The sequence below is a fragment of the Chiloscyllium plagiosum genome, unplaced genomic scaffold (assembly GCF_037043375.1).
Source record: "Chiloscyllium plagiosum isolate Xiang-an unplaced genomic scaffold, Cpla_swu_hap1 HiC_scaffold_25, whole genome shotgun sequence".
NCBI classification, from domain to species: Eukaryota; Metazoa; Chordata; class Chondrichthyes; order Orectolobiformes; family Hemiscylliidae; genus Chiloscyllium; species Chiloscyllium plagiosum.
Window position 1 is genome coordinate 486,809 of NW_028270163.1, and position 21,499 is coordinate 508,307.

General features: G+C 43.9%; 1 protein-coding gene across 1 annotated transcript in view; it reads left to right on the plus strand.

Annotated features, from left to right (window-relative positions):
• The first annotated feature begins 2,847 nt into the window (after positions 1-2,847).
• Positions 2,848-21,499, plus strand: part of adprh (ADP-ribosylarginine hydrolase) — a 30,444-nt gene continuing 11,792 nt past the window's right edge. Inside the window, exon 1 of the mRNA XM_043714270.2 lies at positions 2,848-3,250. Coding sequence (XP_043570205.2) covers positions 2,902-3,250 — 349 coding nt within the window. The 5' untranslated portion in view covers positions 2,848-2,901. The remainder of the gene's footprint in view (positions 3,251-21,499) is intronic.

The window sequence follows — 21,499 nt, forward strand, 5'->3', positions numbered from 1 at the left end:
ATTCCTAGAAGCATGGTATTCCAAACGGAACTCTATCAACAAACACATCGAGTTAGACACCATCTACTACCCCCTGAGAAAAGGAACAGTAAGTGACTTCACCAGAGGAAATAACATCACCAACCCAAAGAAACTCAACATATAAATAGAAAGCAGGAATTTTCAGCTTTGCTTTACCTGAGGCCCACTGAAGATGTTACCTAGTAGGGTAACAAAACATCTGGAAATGAACCTTTCAGCTCAGCAAGCAAACCTACATCCAGGTCTTGATCTGGATGTGGGCCAATGGGCTGAGAGTTTAATTTAGATAAATGTGAGGTGCTGCATTTTGGAAAAGCAAATCTTAGTAGGACTTACACACTTAGTTGTAAGGTCCTAGAGAGTGTTGCTAAACAAAGGGACCTTGAAGTGCAGGTTCATAGCTCCTTGAAAGTCGCAGGTAGATAGGATAGTGAAGAAGGTGTTTGGTATGCTTTCCTTTATTGGTCAGAGTATTGAGTATAGGAGTTGGGAGGTCATGTTGTAGCTGTACCACTTTTGGAATATTGCATGCAGTTCTGATCTCCTTCCTATTGGAAAGATGTTGTGAAACTTGAAAGGGTTCAGAAAAGATTTACAAGGATGTTGCCAGGGATGGAGGACTCAAGCTATAGGGAGAGGCTGAACAGGTTGGGACTGTTTTCCCTGGAGCTTCGGAGGCTGAGGGGTGACCTTATAGAGGTTTACAAAGTATACAAGAGCATAGGAGACTGAGGGGGGAAACAGTACAGAGGTGTACAAGATCATGAGAGGCATGGATAGGGTGACTGCATTCAGTCTTTTTCCCAGGATTGGGGAATCAAGGACTAGACGGCATCAGTTTAAAGGAAAGAATAAAAGGGTACCTGAGGGGCAACGTTTTTACACAGAGAGTGGTATGCATATGGAATAAGCTGCCAGCAGAAGTGATTGAGGCGGGTACATGAACAACACTTAAAAGGCATTTGGACAAATACATGGAAAGGAAAGATTTGTAAGATTATGGGCCAAGTGCAGGTTAGAGGGTATGCACATTTTGGCTGGCATGGACCAAACAGGCCTGTCTCTGTTCTGTAGGACTCTATGGCTTTCAGTTTAAAATAATAGTTTTTTTTTATTTTAAAGGGTAAAGATTTACTCTGTATCTAATCCCGTGCTGTACCTGTACTCGGAGTATTTGATTTGGAGAAAGTGGATGGAGCATTAGTTCATTTTAAAAGATAAGAGGGAACTTCACTCTTGATCTCATCCTGTGCTGCACCGTCCTGGGCATGTTTGATGAGGACGATATAGGGGAGCTACATTCAACACCAACCCAGTGCTGTTCAACTCCTTGGGTGTGTTTGATTGTGACAGCATCCAACAAGCTTTACTTTCAGTTTAAAAGAGAAGGTGGAAGTTTTATTGGCGTCTAACTTCAAGCTGTCTCTGTTTAATGGGTACAATCTGGAGAGCAGCTTTAATTTCAATGTAAAAAATAGAGGCAGCTTTACTCTGTATATCTACCCTCTTGCTGTCGGTGGAGTGTTTGATGACGTCAGTGTCGAGGGGCCTTTATTTTCCATTTACTTTCAGTTTGAATTTACTCTCACATTCAGTTTAAAAGGAGGCTTACATCAAATCTGCACCGAGCTGACCTGGAAGTGTAAGATAGCTTCATTATCAGTTTAATAGAGCAAGCCTTACTCTGTATCTAATCTCCTGCTGTCCCTGTCCTAGGAGTCTTTGATATGGTCAGTTTAAAGGAGCTTTCCTTTCACTTTAATACAGTAAACTTTACTCTATCTAACCGTGTGTTGTCTGTGTCTTGGGAGTGTTTGATGTGACACTGTCAAGGTAGCTTTAATTTCAGTATTAAAAAATAGAAGCTGCTTTACTTTGTCTCTAATCCCATTCTGTCCCTGTCATGGGAGTAATCACTGGCATAATATAGTCTTCAGGAATTGCCTGAGAAATTGAAGATTCCAACGGTCAGCTCCTCTCATCATGAACCCTGTTAAATATCTATTTAGATTGGAGAGTTATATTGGGCACAGTCAGTCTGCTCGGATGCTATTCGATGAGAGCAGATGGAATCCGAGCGACCAGCTTGTCAATTAGACTCGAAAAGTCGGCTCTTTTCTCTCCTTACAGGTGCTGCCAGACCTGCTGAGATTTTCCAGCATTTTCTCTTTTGGACCAGGCGAATACACCACATTTACCACAGTCACTACTCATACGGCGCCAGCCTCCCGGTGGTGCGCATGCTCGGTCACCGGCAGCCTCCCGGTGGGGCGCATGCTCGGTCACCGGCAGCCTCCCGGTGGGGCGCATGCTCGGTCACCGGCAGCCTCCCGGTGGGGCGCATGCTCGGTCACCGGCAGCCTCCCGGTGGGGCGCATGCTCGGTCACCGGCAGCCTCCCGGTGGGGCGCATGCTCGGTCACCGGCAGCCTCCCGGTGGGGCGCATGCTCGGTCACCGGCAGCCACCCGGTGGGGCGCATGCTCGGTCCGGCAGCCTCGGGGTGGGGCGCATGCTCGGTCACCGGCAGCCTCCAGGTGGGGCGCATGCTCGGTCACCGGCAGCCTCCCGGTGGGGCGCATGCTCGGTCCGGCAGCCTCGGGGTGGGGCGCATGCTCGGTCACCGGCAGCCTCCCGGTGGGGCGCATGCTCGGTCACCGGCAGCCTCCAGGTGGGGCGCATGCTCGGTCACCGGCAGCCTCCAGGTGGGGCGCATGCTCGGTCACCGGCAGCCACCCGGTGGGGCGCATGCTCGGTCACCGGCAGCCACCCGGTGAGGCGCATGCTCGGTCCGGCAGCCTCCCGGTGGGGCGCATGCTCGGTCACCGGCAGCCACCCGGTGGGGCGCATGCTCGGTCACCGGCAGCCACCCGGTGGGGCGCATGCTCGGTCGCCTCCTTTCACCTGGCGGCGGTAAGATGGATCCTTTACTGCAGCGGTATGTCGCTGCGATGGTGTTGAGCGGCGTTGGAGATGCACTCGGCTTTCGTAATGAGAGCTGGGAATTCTGTACAAGCGGTCAGCGGATTCACAAAGAGCTGCAGGAGCTGGGTGGATTGGACGGCATCAATGTGTCTGGCTGGAGGGTTAGTGATGACACGGTCATGCACTTGGCCACAGCCCAGGCTCTGACGGCCAGCTCCGTGTCGGAGGAAAACCGACAGGAACTTTACAGCAGACTGGCTGTGGAATACCAACAAAGCATGAAGGACATGACCGGGAGAGCAGCAGGTAAAAGTAACACCGACTGTCGGGGGAGAGCGGGCACTAACTGTGTGGGCCAGGAGGGTACAGAGGACATTGAATGTTTCACTGAAATAAAAGAAAGAGCAGCAGATGCTGAAGATGTGAAACAGAAATTGCTAGAGAAACTCAGCATCTGTGGAGAGAAAAAGTTTCAAGCCGATTGAAGTGACAGAAGTGTTAATGAGGGAGAATTTCAGGACCCATGTTCACAATTTTATTAGTTTTAAAATAGTTATTTAAAAAGATAGGCCTTGTATAAAAGTTCTAAATCGGAGTAAAGCCAATTTTGATGGTATGAGACTGGAACTTTCAAATGCTGATTGGGATAGACTGTTTGCAGTTAAAGGGGTGACTGGAAATAGGAGGCTTTCAAAAATGAGATAAGGAGAGATCAGAGACAGTATGTTCCTGTTAGTTTCTCCAACAATTTCTGTTTTTGTTCTCTATACCTGACAATGGTGAGAAATGATACTCACTGATTGTGAGCCAGTGCTGTATATAGAAATTTAGAATATAGCAAGAGAAAAAGGCCATCAGACCTTTTGAGCCTGATGACAACTAGGCTTAAAACAAAAACTGTCTGAGGAGAGTAAAGCTTGCTAATGTAAAATTATTGTCTGTCTATAACCATTGAAAAAATACCTGTTTTTCAAGAGATATATAAAGAAAATTTTAATTAAAATAAACTTATCAAGGTTACCCCCACCCCACGAATTTTCAGTAATTTTTTTCCCACCTGGGTGTTGCAACAGCCAATGCTGCTGTATCTGTCTTTACATTTTAGGGCATATTACACAGCTGCAGGAACAGTTTTGCAAGTACAGGCAATGAGTCTGGCCTGTTGAGGCAGGCAGAACTTTCCAAAAACCATACGGAAAAAAGCACATCTTCAGGTTGTTCTCTATACTTTGGAAGCAATGTTACTTATTCACTGCACAGCACTCCCATCAAACATGTACTGCGAAGGACCTCAAAGAGTCCATTACAATTATAAAAGCATAGTTATATTTAAACGAAGAGAAAGAACAATAGGTATCGCCAGACTTCGATCTCACTTTTGCGCTCAGTCCGTTCTATAGGTCTTTTGTGCTTAAGCATGCCAATAAACGATGAGGAACGCAAACTACAATTATCTAATTGAAAATACAACAAACAGGCTTTAGGTCCATTACAAAGTTTAATACTGTATTTATTGCCTTACACCCTAAATAGCCAACATATCAGGAAATGATGAAGTGCTTTTGCCCGAAATGTCGATTTTCCTGCTCCTCAGATGCTGCCTGACCTGCTGTGCTTTTCCAGCACCACTCTAATCTAGACCCTGAACATTACATCAGTTCTGTTTTAAAAATTCACACAAGTAATAGTTTTTGTTTCACCCATCATTGTTTAAATTGCTTTCCAGTTTTGCTGATGTGTATTTTTCTGTTGTCATTCCAACTAATTATAGTTTTCTAATGAGAATTTTGAATAAAGATTATCAGGAAAGACCCTCAACTGAAGTGCCTCTGCCAAGACAAAAATATTTTGTAGAAAAATTTCCAGTTTATTTTGTTAAAACAGTACATGGTCAGCTAGAAGTTTTAATAATACCATATTTTTGTGTAAAAATTGCTTCCTTGTTATGGCTTGTTGCTCTTTGAGGACCTGACTACTTGGGCAATTAGACTACCGATCTAATAACCTAAGAAGCACTAAGTCATTGTGTGGTTAAGTAAAATATGCGGCATAAGCCGATTCAAAACAATACTGTGTCCCACCAGTGTTCTTGGAAAGTACTGTTTGGAAAAGCACTATAGTTTTGTACACTAACTGGCAAAATATGCCTCAATACAGTTAAACCTCCTGACTGTGTGGCTTTTTGGTTGTAAATTAAGGTGAAGATATAAAAGCATAAATGTTACTTATGCAATAGTGAAGTCTATGTAAAAAATATACTTTATGACCAACCCACTGATACAGAGCTGGGATGCGCTTGTGGATAGTAAGTACTGGAGTGTAGTTTATTCAAAAATTAATAGTTTCCTTTTCTATTGAAGTACAGTATTTTGAATTGGTGTCACAGGTTCATACATTTCGGTATCTGTGGAATCACCTTGCATTTGTAAGGAAATAGCTAGCAATTTAGAAGTTAGGTTTCAGCACTTGCTGTCACCCTGAAGAGTGTTTATAAAAATATCAAATGCAGGACATTCCTTGTCCTCTGGGGCACAACCTTCTCCCACATGGTGCCTTTTAACTTAATGGATGCTATAGATTATTTGTACGGTTTTAGGCCGGGAAGTGTTTTGATATCTGGTGAAATATATACAAACACATCCTCTAATTCCATGATGTTTGAATGTGCTTGTTATCTTGTGATGCTTGCTTCTGAAACATGTAAAAAAAATTCTCTGTAACAGCATGGTTTAGTTTTCTTCTGGCTCCATGTGCTTTCTCCTATTGTAGAACCCAGATCCTACTCCACAGCCCTTTCTACTTAAACGTGCAGGAGTCCAATCAACTTGTCATGTTTGTACAGCTTTTTGTTTTAGAAGCGTAGTTCATCCTATATGTTGCTTTTCGTCTATATTCCAGTAATTTCATTTACTGAGGTAGTTCTGGATCTGGCTTTTAAAATGTCCAAGTAGTTAGATTTTACTTTTTTTTTTCAGATAGTGTTGCAGATTGTGACAACTGAGAATAAAATTTCTTATCTCCACAGTTGCTGCTCCACCAGTGATTTTTAAATCTATGGCTTGTGGTTATTGACCTAATTGCCAGCGGGAATAGTGTTTCTCTTTCTACTCAATCAAAGCCTCTCATCATCTTGAAAATCTTTATTGGTCACCTCTTACTAATATCCTGTCCAAAGGAAATTGTCCTAACGTTTCTAAAATTTTAAAATTGCTGGAGCCCCTTGATTCCATAAACTACTTTTGACTTTCTTTTATGTGGCTTTTGATGCATTCCTGAAATGTTGTGCTTAGAATTTTCCACAATACTCCAGCTGTGGTGATCATGATTAAACTATTGTGTCCATGGTGTCCATCCTTTTCCATTCTATTTCTCTATTTATAAACATGAGGTACCCATGCACTTTCATAACTGGCTTGTCAACTTGTCCTGCTATTGTGAAGTTATCTTAGGATGATCTTATTGCAACAGGCAAGAGAGAAGTTGTCGCTAATTTATCGCTAATTTATTTCTTCAGAATTTTTTCTGAATTGGCATGCATTGTGGTTGAAACTAATGTCTAATACAAGTTAACTCTCTGATTGAAGGGCTTTTGCCTGAAACATCGATTTTACTGCTCCTTGGATGCTGCCTGAACTGCTGTGCTTTTCCAGCAGCACTAATCCAGAACCTGGTTTCCAGCATCTGCAGTCATTGTTTTTACCTCTGCTGTCCACTCAGGCAACATTGCTGAATTAATAATGTTGCAATATTTCACCGATATGGAATATCATACTGTTTACATAAATTTCACTGATCCCTGTTTTAATTTCCTGTTTGTTGCTCTGGTACCTATTGTCTTGACCTTTCATTATTTCTAGGAGAAAGTGAGGATTGCAGATGCTGGGGACCAGAGCTTAAAAATGTGTTGCTGGAAAAGCGCAGCAGGTCAGGTAGCATCAAAGGAGAAGGAGAATCGACGTGTTGGGCATAAGCCCTTCTTCAGGAATGAGGAGGGTGTGCCAAGCAGGCTAAGATAAAAGGTAGGGAGGAGGGACTTGGGGGAGGGGAGTGGGAATGTGATAGGTGGAAGGAGGTTAAGGTGAGGGTGATAGGTCGGAGAGGGGGTGGGGGCGGAGAGGTCAGGAAGAAGATTGCAGGTCAAGAAGGCGGTGCTGAGTCTGAGGGTTGGGACTGAGAAAAGGTGGGGATAGAGGAAATGAGGAAGCTGGAGAAATCTGCATTCATCCCTTGTGGTTGGAGGGTTCCTAGGCGGAAGATGAGTCGCTCTTCCTCCAGGCGTCGTGTTGCCATGGTCTGGCGATGGAGGAGGCCAAGGATCTCCAAATGGACCCCAGCACCAAGGGTATATTTCCCTCCCCACCCCTATCAGTGTTCCGGAAAGACCACTCCCTCCGCGACTCCCTTGTCAGATCCACACCCCCCACCAACCCAACCTCCACTCCCAGCACCTTCCCCTGCAACTGCAAAAAATGAAAAACTTGCGCCAGCACCTCCCCCCTCACTTCCCTCCAAGGCCCCAAGGGATCCTTCATTATCCATCAGAAATTCACCTCCACACACATCATTTACTGGATCCGCTGCACCCGATGTGGCCTCCTATACATTGGGGAGACAGGCCGCCTACTTGCGGTACGTTTCAGAGAACACCTCTGGGACACCCGCACCAACCAACCCAACCACCCCGTGGCTGAACACTTTAATTCCCCCTCCCACACCTCCAAGAACATGCAGGTCCTTGGCCTCCTCCATCGCCAGACCATGGCAACACGACGCCTGTAGGCAGAGCGACTCATCTTCCACCTAGGAACCCTCCAACCACAAGGGATGACTGTAGATTTCTCCAGCTTCCTCATTTCCCCTCCACCCACCTTTTCTCAGTCCCAACCCTCAGACTCAGCACGCCTTCTTGACCTGCAATCTTCTTCCCGACCTCTCTGCCCCCACCCCCTCTCCGGCCTATCACCCTCACCTTAACCTCCTTCCACCTATCGCATTCCCAATCCCCTCCCCCAAGTCCCTCCTCCCTACCTTTTATCTTAGCCTGCTTGGCACACCCTCCTCATTCCTGAAGAAGGGCTTATGCCCGAAATGTCGATTCTCCTTCTCCTTTGATGCTGCCTGACCTGCTGCGCTTTTCCAGCAACACATTTTTAAGCTTTCATTCTTTCTGTTAATCTGTGCAATTGGGTTTATTTTGGTTTGCTAACAACAATCTGTTTCCATTTGGTTTTCTCACAAGAATGCAAATAGGATTGTTCTTTTGAACATTTTTATTTTGCTTTTGGCACAGCTGGCTCTTGAGGTTCATCCATTGGAAACATGGTACAGTATCGCTGCTACCTTGCTAGTTTGTTTTTCTGACTTCATCTTATGATTTGTGATGGATGAATTTCTGACTATTACTCATTCTGAAATAATAATTTGGAGATGCCAATATTGGACTGGCGTGTACAAAGTTTAAAAATCACACAATGCCAGATTATAGTTCAACAGGCTTATTTGGAAGCACTAGCTAGTGCTTCCAAATAAACCTGTTGAATTGTAACCTGGTGTTGTGGTTTTTAATTCTGAAATAGCTTGCAATATCCAAAACCTTTCAACTTGATAATATTTTCCATTGAATTATATGTACAGAACAATAGGAGTCCATTCAGCTCATCATGCCATTGTAGGCTCTTTAAGGTGTTGTTAGTCCCACTTCCTTACTCCTCTCCCATTGCGCTCACTTTTTTTTCTTATGCAGTATATGTCTAATTCACTTTTGAAAATTATCAGAGTCTACTTCCACTGACCTTTCAGGCAGTATTTTACTGATAATCGTAACTTCAGAAAAATTTGTATTTGTCGTCTTTGGCTTTGTGTTAGTTATCTTAAATCTCTATAATCTGGTAACCAATCCTCCAATCAGTGAAGATGGAGTAAATATGGAGAAACTCAGATCAGTAGCCTTCATAATTAAATCTATTCAATAAGGCTAGCACAGATGATAAAATTTATCTTGTTTTGAACTTGACCAATGTGTTTGAATAACTCACCTTCCATATTATTAGTTTTACATTTTGTGAAGTGGTTGTTTCTGATAATTGGGGTTGAGGAGAGGACAAGGGCATAGAATTGGAATCAAATGCATTGCCTTTGCTGTTAGAGTGTAAAATGTCTCCGTTATTGTGGTATGGAATGTGTATTCTCTTCCCTGTATTGGGAAGGAGCTTATGGTTAACGACTTTTTGCTTGCTAGAGCAAATAGTGGTTGTTCAAAATATTTTTGCAGTTTTTTCTAAGCTCCCTGAAGAATAAAATCTCTTGTACCAACAATCATTTTCAGAGATTGTTATTCTAGATTTCTTAGTTGTAAAACGCACCTCCTCTCAAAACTTAATTTCTAAATAACCTTAGTGGTTTATCTAAACTGTGTTGCTATTGTTTACATATGCCAGGTATTGCAAGCTGTTGTAATTAAAATATCGTGGGATATGGGCTGGGTGCTGGCAAGTGGGACTAGATTAGGTTGGGATGTCTGGTCGGCATGGACAAGTTGGACCGAAGGTCTGTTTCTGTGCTGTACATCTCTATGACTCTATCTGCCTTCCAGCAAGATCGTGACTGATCATCTGATTCAGTAAAATACTACAAAGAACTGTGGATGCTGGAGATCTGAAAAAGAAACAGAAAAACATAGGCGAAGATACGAAATGCAGACAGGGTACTGCTTTGCAGAAAACTTGAGTTCTCTCCAAAAAATAACTCTGAGCTTCCAGTTGCCTGACATTTCAATGCATCACAGTGTTCTCTGGTCAATATTTCTATCACAGGCATGCTGCAGTGTTCCAGTGAGCCTCAACGCAAGCTTGAAGAACAACATCTTATTTTCCACTTGAGGACCCTACAACCTCTTGGACTCAACATTGAATCAAATAACTTTTGAACCTGATTCCATTCTTCCATGTTTTCTACTGGCCCCGCATCTGGTCCTGTTATGACGGGTTACATTGAGCATGGTCATACTCCTTAGGCATATTATCATGTTATATAGGTTGCATTCAATATAGCTCACTCATTTCTATTAACTCTTATTAACAGTTATTAAGCTTTACGTCTGTCCTGGTCTGCTTTCAATAATCCAGTTTGTATACCCCATTCATATCATTGTCTTTCTGGATTCCACCTTCACCTATTCACCCACCTCTCTCCCCAGCCCCACACTCAACTGCACTTTCAGCATAAACAGTGTTTTCCTAGCTGTTCTGATGAAGGGCCAATGGACTCAATATTTACTCTGCTTTCTTCCCACAGATGATGCCAGACCTGCTGAATTTCCCCAGGAATTTCTGTTCTGATCCAACTCAGTATCTTGTACCTGTTTTTTACTGTTAAATCTCGACTTAGGTTGACCCTTAACACACACGTAAAGGATACGTGACTGTGAGATTGCTTTTATTTTGATTAGGTTAGATTAGTTTAGATTCCCTACAGTGTGAAAACAGGCCCTTTGGCCCAACAGGTCCACACTGATCCTCCAAAGAGGAAACCACCCTGACCCATATCCCTCTGACTAATACACCTAACACTGTGGGCAATTCAGTATGGCCAATTCACCTGACCTGCACATCTTTGGACTGTGGGAAGAAACTGGAGCATCTGGAGGAAACCCACGCAGACACTGGGAGAATGTGCAAACTCCACGCACAGTCACCCATGGCTGGAATCGAGCATGCGTCCCTGGTGCTGTGAGGCAGCAGTGCTAGCCACTGAGCCACCGTGCTGCCCTTTTTTGCTTGTATTCAAGAGGAGGGTGCCCAGTCAAAAGCTAGGCGAGCATTTCCAATGATCATCAGTTACAGCAGGGTTTTTATACACTCTCATAAGCAAGTTCCATGTGACCATATGATTAAAGTGACTTGCATCATAGTATAGAGTTCATCACTTTTCAACTGCCTCCTCAATACTGTTAGTATTATCTGGTCAATAAGAAGAACAACATTATACAATTAACATTCATTTTTGAGTAATGTTGTCTTATCGGGGTTAACTATAGGAACTAACCTTTCATTGTCTCCTTTGCTATAATTCAGTATCTGGTGTCACCCTCATTGTGGTTACACTTTAAACGAGGGATGGAGGTGGCCTTTGCAATAGTTACAACTGCTGACAGCTTAATTGATATTTGTCATTGAAGTAAGCTTTAATTCTAAGTTGATGAAATATAATGTGCCAGCAAGCTTAGCAATCTATAATGGTCCTTTTTCAATATTCCCACATTCCTGCTATCCTTTGATCCCTTTCGTCTTAAGAACTATTCCTACGACTTTCTTGGAAGTCCATAATATTTTCGCCTCAACAGTTTCGTTACTCTTTAAGTGAAGAAATTGCTCCTTGTATTTTTCAAAAAGGCCTTCCCTGTGACCCCCAGTTCTGAATTCCTCATTCATTGAGAACATCCTATTAGAATTTTATAGATTTCTTAAGAGATTCCCCCCCCCCCTCCCCATTCTTCTCAACTCTAGTGAATACTGACCTAACCATATTAGGGCAGCACAGTGGCTAGCCCTGCTGCCTCACAGCACCAGGGACCTGGGTTCGATTCCAGCCTCGGGTGATTGTGTGGAGTTTGCACATTCTCCTTATGTCTGTGTGGGTTTCCTCCGGTTTCCTCCCACAGTCCAAAGATGTGGAAGTTAGGTAAATCGGCCATATTAAATTGCCCATAGTGTTCAGGGATGTGTAGGTTGGATGCATTAGTCTGGGGTAAATATGGAATAATAGGATTGGGGAGGTGTTCTGGGTGGGATATTCTTTAGCGGGTCGGTGTGGACTTGGATCAAATTACCTGATCCTATGATTTCTACTATTCTAACTAATCAGTCACTCCCCATACATCAGTCCCATTATCCCAGGAATCAGTCTGGTAAACCTTCTTTGCTCAATAGCCAGAACATCTGTTTTCAGATGAGGAGACCAGTGCTGCTACTCCAGGTGTGGTCTTACCAATGCCTTGTACAGTTGTAGCAAGACATCCCAGCTCCTAAACTGAAAATGTCTTGCTATAAAGGTCAACATATCAGATTAGATTAGATTAGATTACTTACAGTGTGGAAACAGGCCCTTCAGCCCAACAAGTCCACACCGACCCGCCGAAGCGCAACCCACCCATACCCCTACATTTACCCCTTACCTAACACTACGGGCAATTTAGCATGGCCAATTCACCTAACCTGCACATCTTTGGACTGATCTGAAGATGGGTCACTGGACTCAACGTCAACTCTGTTTTCTGTCTGCAGATTCTGCTAGACTGGTTGAGTTTCTCAAGCAGTTTCTGTTTTTGTTCAAATCTCCAGCATCTGAGTTTTTTAAAAAATTCTGTCCCATTTACCTTTTTCACCTGCTGCATCAGCATGCTTACTTTCAGCAGCTGATGTAAGAGGATACCCAAGTTTCATTGCAACTCCCCATTTTGCAATCAACAACATTTAGATAATGTATCTTTGCCAGTTTTTGCTACCTAACCTCTGGCATCTAAGAATCAAATGAAAACAGAAATTGCTGGAGAAACTCAGCTGGTCTGGTGGCATCTGTGAAGAGAAATGGAGAGTGCAGGAGGGCATGCCAGGAACAATGCAAGATCATAGAGCCATAGAGATGTACAGCATGGAAACAGACCCTTCAGTCCAACTCATCCATGCCGGCCAGATATCCAAAACTAATCTCGACCCATTTGCAGCATTTGGCCTCTTTCCCTCTTAAACTCTTCCTATTCACATACTCATCCAAATGCCTTTTAACTATTCTAATTGTACCAGCCTCCATCACTTCCTCTGGCAGCTCATTCCATACACGAACCACCCTCTGTGTGAAAAAGTTGTCCCTTGGGTCTCTTTTAAATTTTTTTCTCCCTCACCCTAAATCTATGCCCTCTAGTTCTGGATTTGTGCACCCTAGGGAAAATACTGAGTCTGTCTATCTATGCCATCAATGCCCCTTATGATTTTATAAACCTCTATAAGGCCACCCCTCAGCCTTCAATGCTCCAGGGAAAATAGCTCCAGCCTATTCAACCTTTCCCAATAGCTCAAAACCTCCAACCCTGGCAACATCCTTGTAAATCTTTTATGAACCCTTTAAAGTTTCACAACATCCTTCCTAGAGGAAAGAGTGGAGAATTGCATGCAATATTCCAAAAGTAGCCTAACAATGTCTTGTACAGCTGCAACATGACCTCCCAACTTCTGTACTCAATACTCTGACCAATAAAGGAAGGCATACCAAACGCCGCCTTCACTATCCTATCTACCTGCCACTCCACTTTCAAGGAGCTATGAACCTGCACTCCAAGGTCTCTTTGTTCAGCAACACTCCCCAGGACCTTACTATTTAGTGTATAAGTCCTGCCCTGAATTGCTTTTCCAAAATGCAGCACCTCAAATTTGTTTATATTTACTCATATGTGAGGAATAAGAGAATGATCGGGAGAAGGTAGGGCCGATCAGGGATAGTGTAGGGAACTTGTGCATGGAGTCTGAACAGATAGGGGAAACCCTAAATGAGTTTTTTTTTTTGCTTCAATTTTCACTAAGGAAAGGGACCTTGTTGTGAATGAGAACTTTGAGGAGCTGGGATACAGACTTGAACAGATCAAGATTGATGAAGTTGATGTGTTGGACGTTTTGGCAAACATTAAAATTGATAAGTCCCTAGGCCAGACCAGATTTATCCTAGGCTGCTCCAGGAAGCGAGGAAAGGAGGTTGGTAAGCTGCTGGTGAAGGTCTTTGCTTCCTTATTCTTCACTGGAGAATTGGAAGCAGGTGAATGTTGTTCCTCTTTTCAAGAAAGGTAATAGGGAAATCCCTGGCAATTACAAACCAGTCAGTCTTGCGTCTGTGGTCAGCAAGGTTTTGGAAAGAATTCTGAGGGATAAGATTTATGACTATTTGGAAAAGCGTAGCATGATTAAAGGCAGTCAGCATGGCTTTGTGAGAGGCAGGTCATGCCTAACTAATCTTACTGAGTTCTTTGAGGAGGTGACAAGACAGGTCGATGAAGGTCAAGCAGTGGATATGGTGTATATGGACTTCAGCAAGGCATTTGATAAGGTTCCCCATGGTAGGTTCATTCATAAAGTCAGGAGGTACGGGATACAGGGAGATTTGGCTATTTGGATTCAGAATTGGTTGGCTGACAGAAGGCAGAGAGTGGTTGTAGATGGAAAGTATTCTGCCTGGAGGTCAGTGGTGAGTGATGTCCTGTAGGGCTCTGTTCTTGGCCCGCTGCTCTTTATAGATTTTATAAATGAGGAGGTTGAGGGGTGGGTTAGTAAATGACACAAAGGTTGGAGGTGCCATTGATAGTACTGAGGCTATTGCAGGCTGCAGCACGACATAGACAGGATGCAGAGCTGGGCTGAGAAATGGCAGATGGAGTTCAACCGGGATAAGTGCGAAGTGATGCATTTTGCAAAGTTGAACTTGAAAGCTGAATATAGGATTAAAGACAGGATTCTTGACAGTGTGGAGGAACAGCAGGATCTTGGTGTTCAAGTACATAGGTCCTTCAAAGTTGACACCCAAGTGGTTAGGGTTGTGAAGAAAGCATATGATGTTTTGGCTTTCATTAACAGGGGTGTCGAGCCTAAGAGCTGCGAGGTTTTGCTGCAGCTACTGGGCCTCTTGCTGAGATATTTGTATCATCAATAGTCACAGGTGAGGTGCTGGAAGACTGGAGGTTGGCTAACGTGGTGCCACTGTTTAAGAAGGGTGGTGAGGACAAGCCAGGGAACTGTAGACCAGTGAGCCTGATGTCGGTGATGGGCAAGTTGTTGGAGGGAATCCTGAGGGACAGGATGTACATGTATTTGGAAAGGCAAGGACTGATTAGGGATCGTCAACATGGTTTTGTGCGTGGGAAATCATGTCTCACAAAGTTGATTGAGTTTTATTTTGAGGAAGCAATAAAGAGGATTGATGAGGCCAGAGTGGTAGATGTGATCTATGTGGACTTTAGTAAGGCATTCGACAAGGTTCCCCATGGTAGAATGGTTAGCAAGGTTAGATCTCAGGGAATATAGGGGAAACTAGCCAGAACTGGCTCAAAGGTAGAAGTCAGAGGGTGGTAGCAGAGGGTTTTTTTTCATACTGGAGGTCTGTGACCAGTGGAGTGCCACAAGGATCCTCTACTTTTTGTCATACACATAAATGATTTGGATGCAAGCATAAGAGGTACAGTTAGTAAGTTTGCAGCGAAGAGGGTTACCTCAGATTACAACAGGATCTGGACCAGATGGGCCAATGGGCTGAGAAGTGGCAGATGGAATTTAATTCAGATAAATGCGAGGTGCTACATTTTGGGAAAGCAAATCTTAGCAGGACTTATACACTTAATGGTAAGTGCTAGGGAATGTTGCTGAACAAAGAGACCTTGGAGTGCAGGTTCATAGCTCCTTGAAAGTGGAGTTGCAGGTAGATAGGATAGTGAAGAAGGCATTTGGTATGCTTTCCTTTATTGGTCAGAGTATTGAGTACAGGAATTGGGAGGTCATGTGGCAGCTGTACAGGACATTGGTTAGGCCACTGTTTGAATATTGCGTGCAATTCTGGTCTCCTTCCGATCAGAACAATGTGAAACTTGAAAGGATTCAGAAAAGATTTACAAGGATGTGGCCAGGGTTGGAGGATTTGAGCTGTAGGGGGGCGCTGAACAGGATGGGGCTGTTTTCCCTGGAGCCTCAGAGGCTGAGGGGTAATTATGAAAGGCATGGAGAGGATAAATAGACAAAATCTTTTCCCTGGGGTCGAGGAGTCCAGAACCAGAGGGCATAGGTTTAGGGTGAGAGGGGAAAGATATAAAAGAGATCTCCGGGGCAACTTTTTCACACAGAGGGTGGTACGTGTATGGAATAAGCTGCCAGAAGATGTGGTGGAGGCTGGTACAATTGCAACATTTAAGAGGCATTTGGATGGGTATATGAATAGGAAGGGTTGGAGGGATATGGGCCGGGTGCTGGCAGGTGGGACTAAATTGGGTAGAAATATCTAGTCGGCATGGATGGGTTGGACTGAAGGGTCTGTTTTCATGCTGTACATCTCTATGACTCAACAAGTCCCTGGTGAGACCACACTGGAGAGAAGGTGGAAGAGAGGTGACAAGGTAATGAGAGGCATGGCTAGAGTCAATAGCTAGAGACTTTTCGCCAGGACAGGACTGACTGGCACGAGGGGTCATAGTTTTAAGATATTAGGAGGAAGGTATAGAGATGTCAGAGGTAGGTTCTTTACACAGAGAGTTGTGAATGCATGGAATGCGTTGTTAGTGTGGTGGTAGAAGTAGAGTCATTAGGAACATTTAAGCGACTGCTGGACATGCACATGGACAGCAGTGAATTGAGGGGTGAGCGGTTAGGTTTTTTATTTTAGGTTAGGAATAACCTCGGCACAACATTGTGGGCCAGAGGCCCTGTTCTGTGCTGTACTTTTCGATTGTTCTATGTCCTTAACTCAATTTGCCAATCCTTGCCCCATTGGCTCATCTGATCAAGGTCCCCTTGTACTATAAGGTAACCTTCTTTGATGTTCACTGCACCTCCAATTTTGGTGTCATCTGCAAACTTACTAACTATACCTTCTATGTTCACATCTAAACTATTTATATAAATGATGAAAAACTGTGGACCCAGCACAGATCCTTGTGGCACACCACTGGTCAAACACTTCAACCCTCCAACATCCCCCTTTGAGCCAGTTCTGTATCTAAATAGTTAGTTCTCCCTGTATTCCACGAGATCTAACCTTGTTGACCGGTTATCACTAGGAACCTTGTCGAACACCACCCTGAATTCCACACAGATCACGTCTGAAAATGAGGTGTCAACCTAGTGAACCTATGAAGCCGGACTACTTGCATGCCAAACAACATAAGCAGTAAGTGATAGACAGAGCTAAGCAATCCTATCCCACAACCAACAGGTCTAAGCTCTGCAGTACTGCCTTGTCCAGTTAAAAGTGATGATTAAACAATTCACTGGAGTAGGAGACTCCACAAATCCCCTCCTCCTCAATAATGGAAAAGCCCAGCACATAACTGCATAATATAAAGCTGAATCATTTGCAGCAATCTTCAACCAGAAGTACTGATCAATCTCAGCCTCAGAACATTAGAATATTACAGTGCAGTTACAGGCCATTTGGCCCTCAATGGTTTCGCAAGTTGGTGCAACAATCTGAAGCCGATCTAACCTACACTATTCCATTTTCATCCATATGTCTATCCAATGACCATTTAAACACACTTAAAGTTAGCGAGTATACAGTCCATTCCACGCCCCTACTACTCTCTGACTAAAGAAACTACCTCTGACATCTGTCCTATATCTATCACCCCTCTACTTAAAACTACATTCCCTTGTGCTCATCATCACCATCTGAGGAAAAAGGCTCTCGCTGTACACCCTGTCTAACCCTCTGATTATCTTCTATATCTCCTCTAGTGGTCGCCAGCATTACTGATACCAGTCTTCAGCCAATTTGATTCAATATGTGTGATATCAAGAAACAATTGGAGCCATTGGATACTGCAAAGACTATGGATCATGATAATATTCCAGCAAGACTTGTGCTTCAGAACTTGTCACTGTCGTAGCCAAACTGTTCCAGTACAATTACAACACTGGAATCTATCCAACAATGTAAAACCTTGCCCAATTATGCCCTGTATATAAAAAGCAGGACCAATTCAATCTGGCAAATTACCACCCCATCAGTCTACTCTCAATCATCAGTAAAGCGATGGAAATTGTCATCAATGGTGCTATCAGGCAGCACCTTCTCAGCAACAACCTGCTCAGTGACACCTAGTTTGGGTTCCACCAGGGCTATTCAGCACTTGATCTCATTAGCACCTTGGTCCAAACATGGACAAAAAAGTTGAATTCCAGAGGTGAAGTGAGAGTGACAGTCCTTAACATCAAGGCTGCATTCAACCAAGTGTGGCATCAAGAAGCCTTAGCAAAGCTGGTATCGGAGGCAAACTCTCCACTCCTGGCATATAAAAAGAGCTTATGTTCAACGTCGACTTTCCTGCTCCTTGGATGCTGCCTGACTGGCTGTGCTTTTCCAGCACCACACCTTCTGACTCTGATCTCCAGCAAAGCAGTCCTCACTTTCTCCTGATATAAGAAGATGGCTGATCTTCAACAATCACAACCATCTCAGCTCAAGGACATCTCTGTCGGAATTCCTCCGTAGTATCCTCAGCCCAACCACCTCCAGTTGCTTCATCAATGACCTTCCCTCCGTGATAAGCTCAGAGTGTTTGTTGATGATTGAGTGTTCAGCAGTATTTGCGACTCCTCAGTGACTGAAGCAGTCCATGTTCAAATACACCAAGATCTGGAAATATTTTGACTTGGGCTGACAAGTAGCAAGTAAAATTCATGCTCCATGTATAGCAGCTATGACCATCACCAATAAGAGACAATATAACCAGTGCTTCTTGATATTCAATGGTGTTACTATCATGGAATTCCCCACTATCAACCGGTTGTCAAACGATACAACGGGTTATAGATCAGCTGCAGATATGAGTGGAGGAATGGCAGATGGAGTGTAATCTGGGTAAGTGAGTTGCTGCACTTTGGGAGATCAAATGTTAAGGAAAAGTGTACAATTAATGCCAGGATCCTGAAACGCATTGATGTTTAGAGGGATCTTGGGGTTCAAGTCCATCGTTATCTGAAAGTGGCCACTCAAATAGATAGAGTAATAAAGAAGGCATATGGCACGCTTGTCTTTATTGGTTATGGGAATTGAGTACAAGAGTTAGGATGTCACGTTGCAGCTTAATAAGACTTTGTTTAGGCCACATTTAAGAGTATTGCATTCAGTTCTGGTCGCAACATTACAGGAAAATGTGGAGGCATTGGAGAGAATGCAGAAAAGTTTACCAGGATGCTGCCTACATTAGAGGGTATGATTTATAAGGAGAGGTAGAGAACCTTAGATTTTTTTGTCCCTGGAGTGGCAGAGGCTGAGGGAAGACCTGGTAGAAGTCTATAAGTGATGTGAGGGGCATATTTATTCATACAATATGTAGTAGGAGTCTGGAACGCACAGCCAGGGTGGTGGTGGAGGCAGATATGATAGGGGTGTTTACGGGACTTTTAGATAAACACATGAATATGCAAGGAATGGAGGGATATGGACCAAGGGCAGATAGAAGGATTAGTTTAATTTGCTGTCATGTTTGGTTGGCACAATGGCTCAGTGGTTAGCATTGCTGCCTCACAGCGTCAGAATCCTGGGTTCGATTCCAGCCCCTGGTGACTTTGTGCAGTTTGCATATTCTCTCCGTGTCCATGTGGGTTTCCTCCAGATGCTCTGGTTTCCTCTCTCAATCCAAAAATGTGTACGTTAGGTGAATTGGCCAAGCTAAATTGCCCATAGTGTTCAGGAATGTGTAGGTTAGGTGCATTATTCAGGGGTAAATATAGAATATATAGGTAGGGGAATGGGTCTGGGTAGGTTACTCTTCGGAGGGTCAGTGTGGACTTGGTTGGGCCAAATGGCCTGTTTCCACATTGTAGGGAGTCTATGATTCAAAACATTCGTGGGCTGAAGGGCCTGTTCCTATGCTAGACAGTTCTGTATTTTATCCTGGGGATTGCCATTGGTCAGAAACTCAGCTGGACCCACCACATAAACCTATGGCTAGAAAAGCAAGTCAAAGGCCAAGAATGCTGTGGTGAGTAACTCATTTCCTGAGCTTCCTGCCTCATCAACAAAAGCCTGTCCACCATCTACAAGGCACAAGTCAGGCCTAGATGGGTGCAGCTCCAAAAATACTCAAGAAGTTTGATATCATTCAGGACCAAACAGCCCGCTTGATTGGCAGCACATGCACAAACCACACTCCCTCCACCACTAATATACAATACTCAGTATTGTGGATTATTTACAAGATGCACTGTAGAAATTCACCAAAGATCTTCTGATAGCACCTTCAAAACCCACAACCACTTCCATCTAGAAGGACAAAGATAGCCGATACATGGGAACACCACCATCTTCAAATTCCCCTCCAAGCCACTTACCATCCTGACTTTGGAAGTTTCTTCACTGTTGCTGGGTCAAAATCCTGGAATTTGCTCCCAAACCGCATTATGGGTCAACCCAAAGCAGATGGAGTACAGCGGTTCAAGAAGGCAGCTCACCAGCACTTTCTCAAGGGTGATAAATGCTGGCCAGCGAGCAATGCATACATCCCACAGATGAATAGGAAAATACAAAGTTGGAATAATTTTCAATATTTGATTTTCAATCTGGGGGCATAGTCTAAGAATTTGAGCTACACCATTTGGGAGATATGTTAGAAAGCACTTCAACATGCAAAGAGTAGTGGAGGTTTGGAGCTGTCTTCCTTAAATGGCAGTTGATTCCAATTCAGTTGTTAAATTTAAATCAGGATATCAAGGGATATGGGCCTGGGGCAGGCATATGGCGTTGGCCCACAGATCGAACATGATCTTATTCAATGGTGGAGCAGGCTTGAGCGGCTGAATGGCTGCTCCTCCTATGCCACCACTTGGGCACTTGACATACCACTACATGGATCAATAATGATTTTTCTTAGAGTTATAGAGATGTACAGCATGGAAACAGACCCTTCAGTCCAACCCGTCCATGCCGACCAGACATCCCAACCCAAACTAGTCCCATCTGCCAACACCCAGCCCATATCCCTCCAAACCCTTCCTCTTCATATACTCATCCAAATACCTCTTAAATGTTGCAATTGTACCAGCCTCCACCACTTCCTCTGGCAGCTCATTCCATACACATACCACCCTCTGCGTGAAAAAGTTGCCACGTAGGTCTCTTTTATATCTTTTCCCTCTAACCTTAAACCTAGTTCTGGACTCCCCGACCCCAGGGAAAAGACTATGCCTATTTATCCTATCTATGCCCCTCATAATTTTGTAAATCTCTATAAGGTCACCCCCTAGCCTCCGACGCTCCAGGGAAAAGAGCCCCAGCCTGTTCAGCCTCTCCCTGTAGCTCAGATCCTCCAACCCTGGCAATATCCTTGTAAATCTTTTCTGAATCCTTTCAAATTTAACAACATCTTTCCGATAGGAAGGAGACCAGAATTGCATGCAGTATTCCAACAGTGGCCTAACCAATGTCCTGTACAGCTGCAACATGACTTCCCAACTCCTGTACTCAATATTATGACCAATAAAGGAAAGCATACCAAATGCCGCCTTCACTATCCTATCTACTTGCGATTCCACTTTCAAGGAGCTATGAACCTGCACTCCAAGGTCTCTTTGTTCAGCAACACTCCCTAGGACCTTACCATTAAGTGTATAAGTCCTGCTAAGATTTGCTTTCCCAAAATGCAGCACCTCACATTTATCTGAATTAAACTCCATCTGCCACTTCTCAGCCCATTGGCCAATCTGGTCAAGATCCTGTTGTAATCTGAGGTAACCCTCTTTGCTGTCCACTACACCTCCAATTTTGGTGTCATCTGCAAACTTATTAACTGTACTTCTTATGCTTGCATCC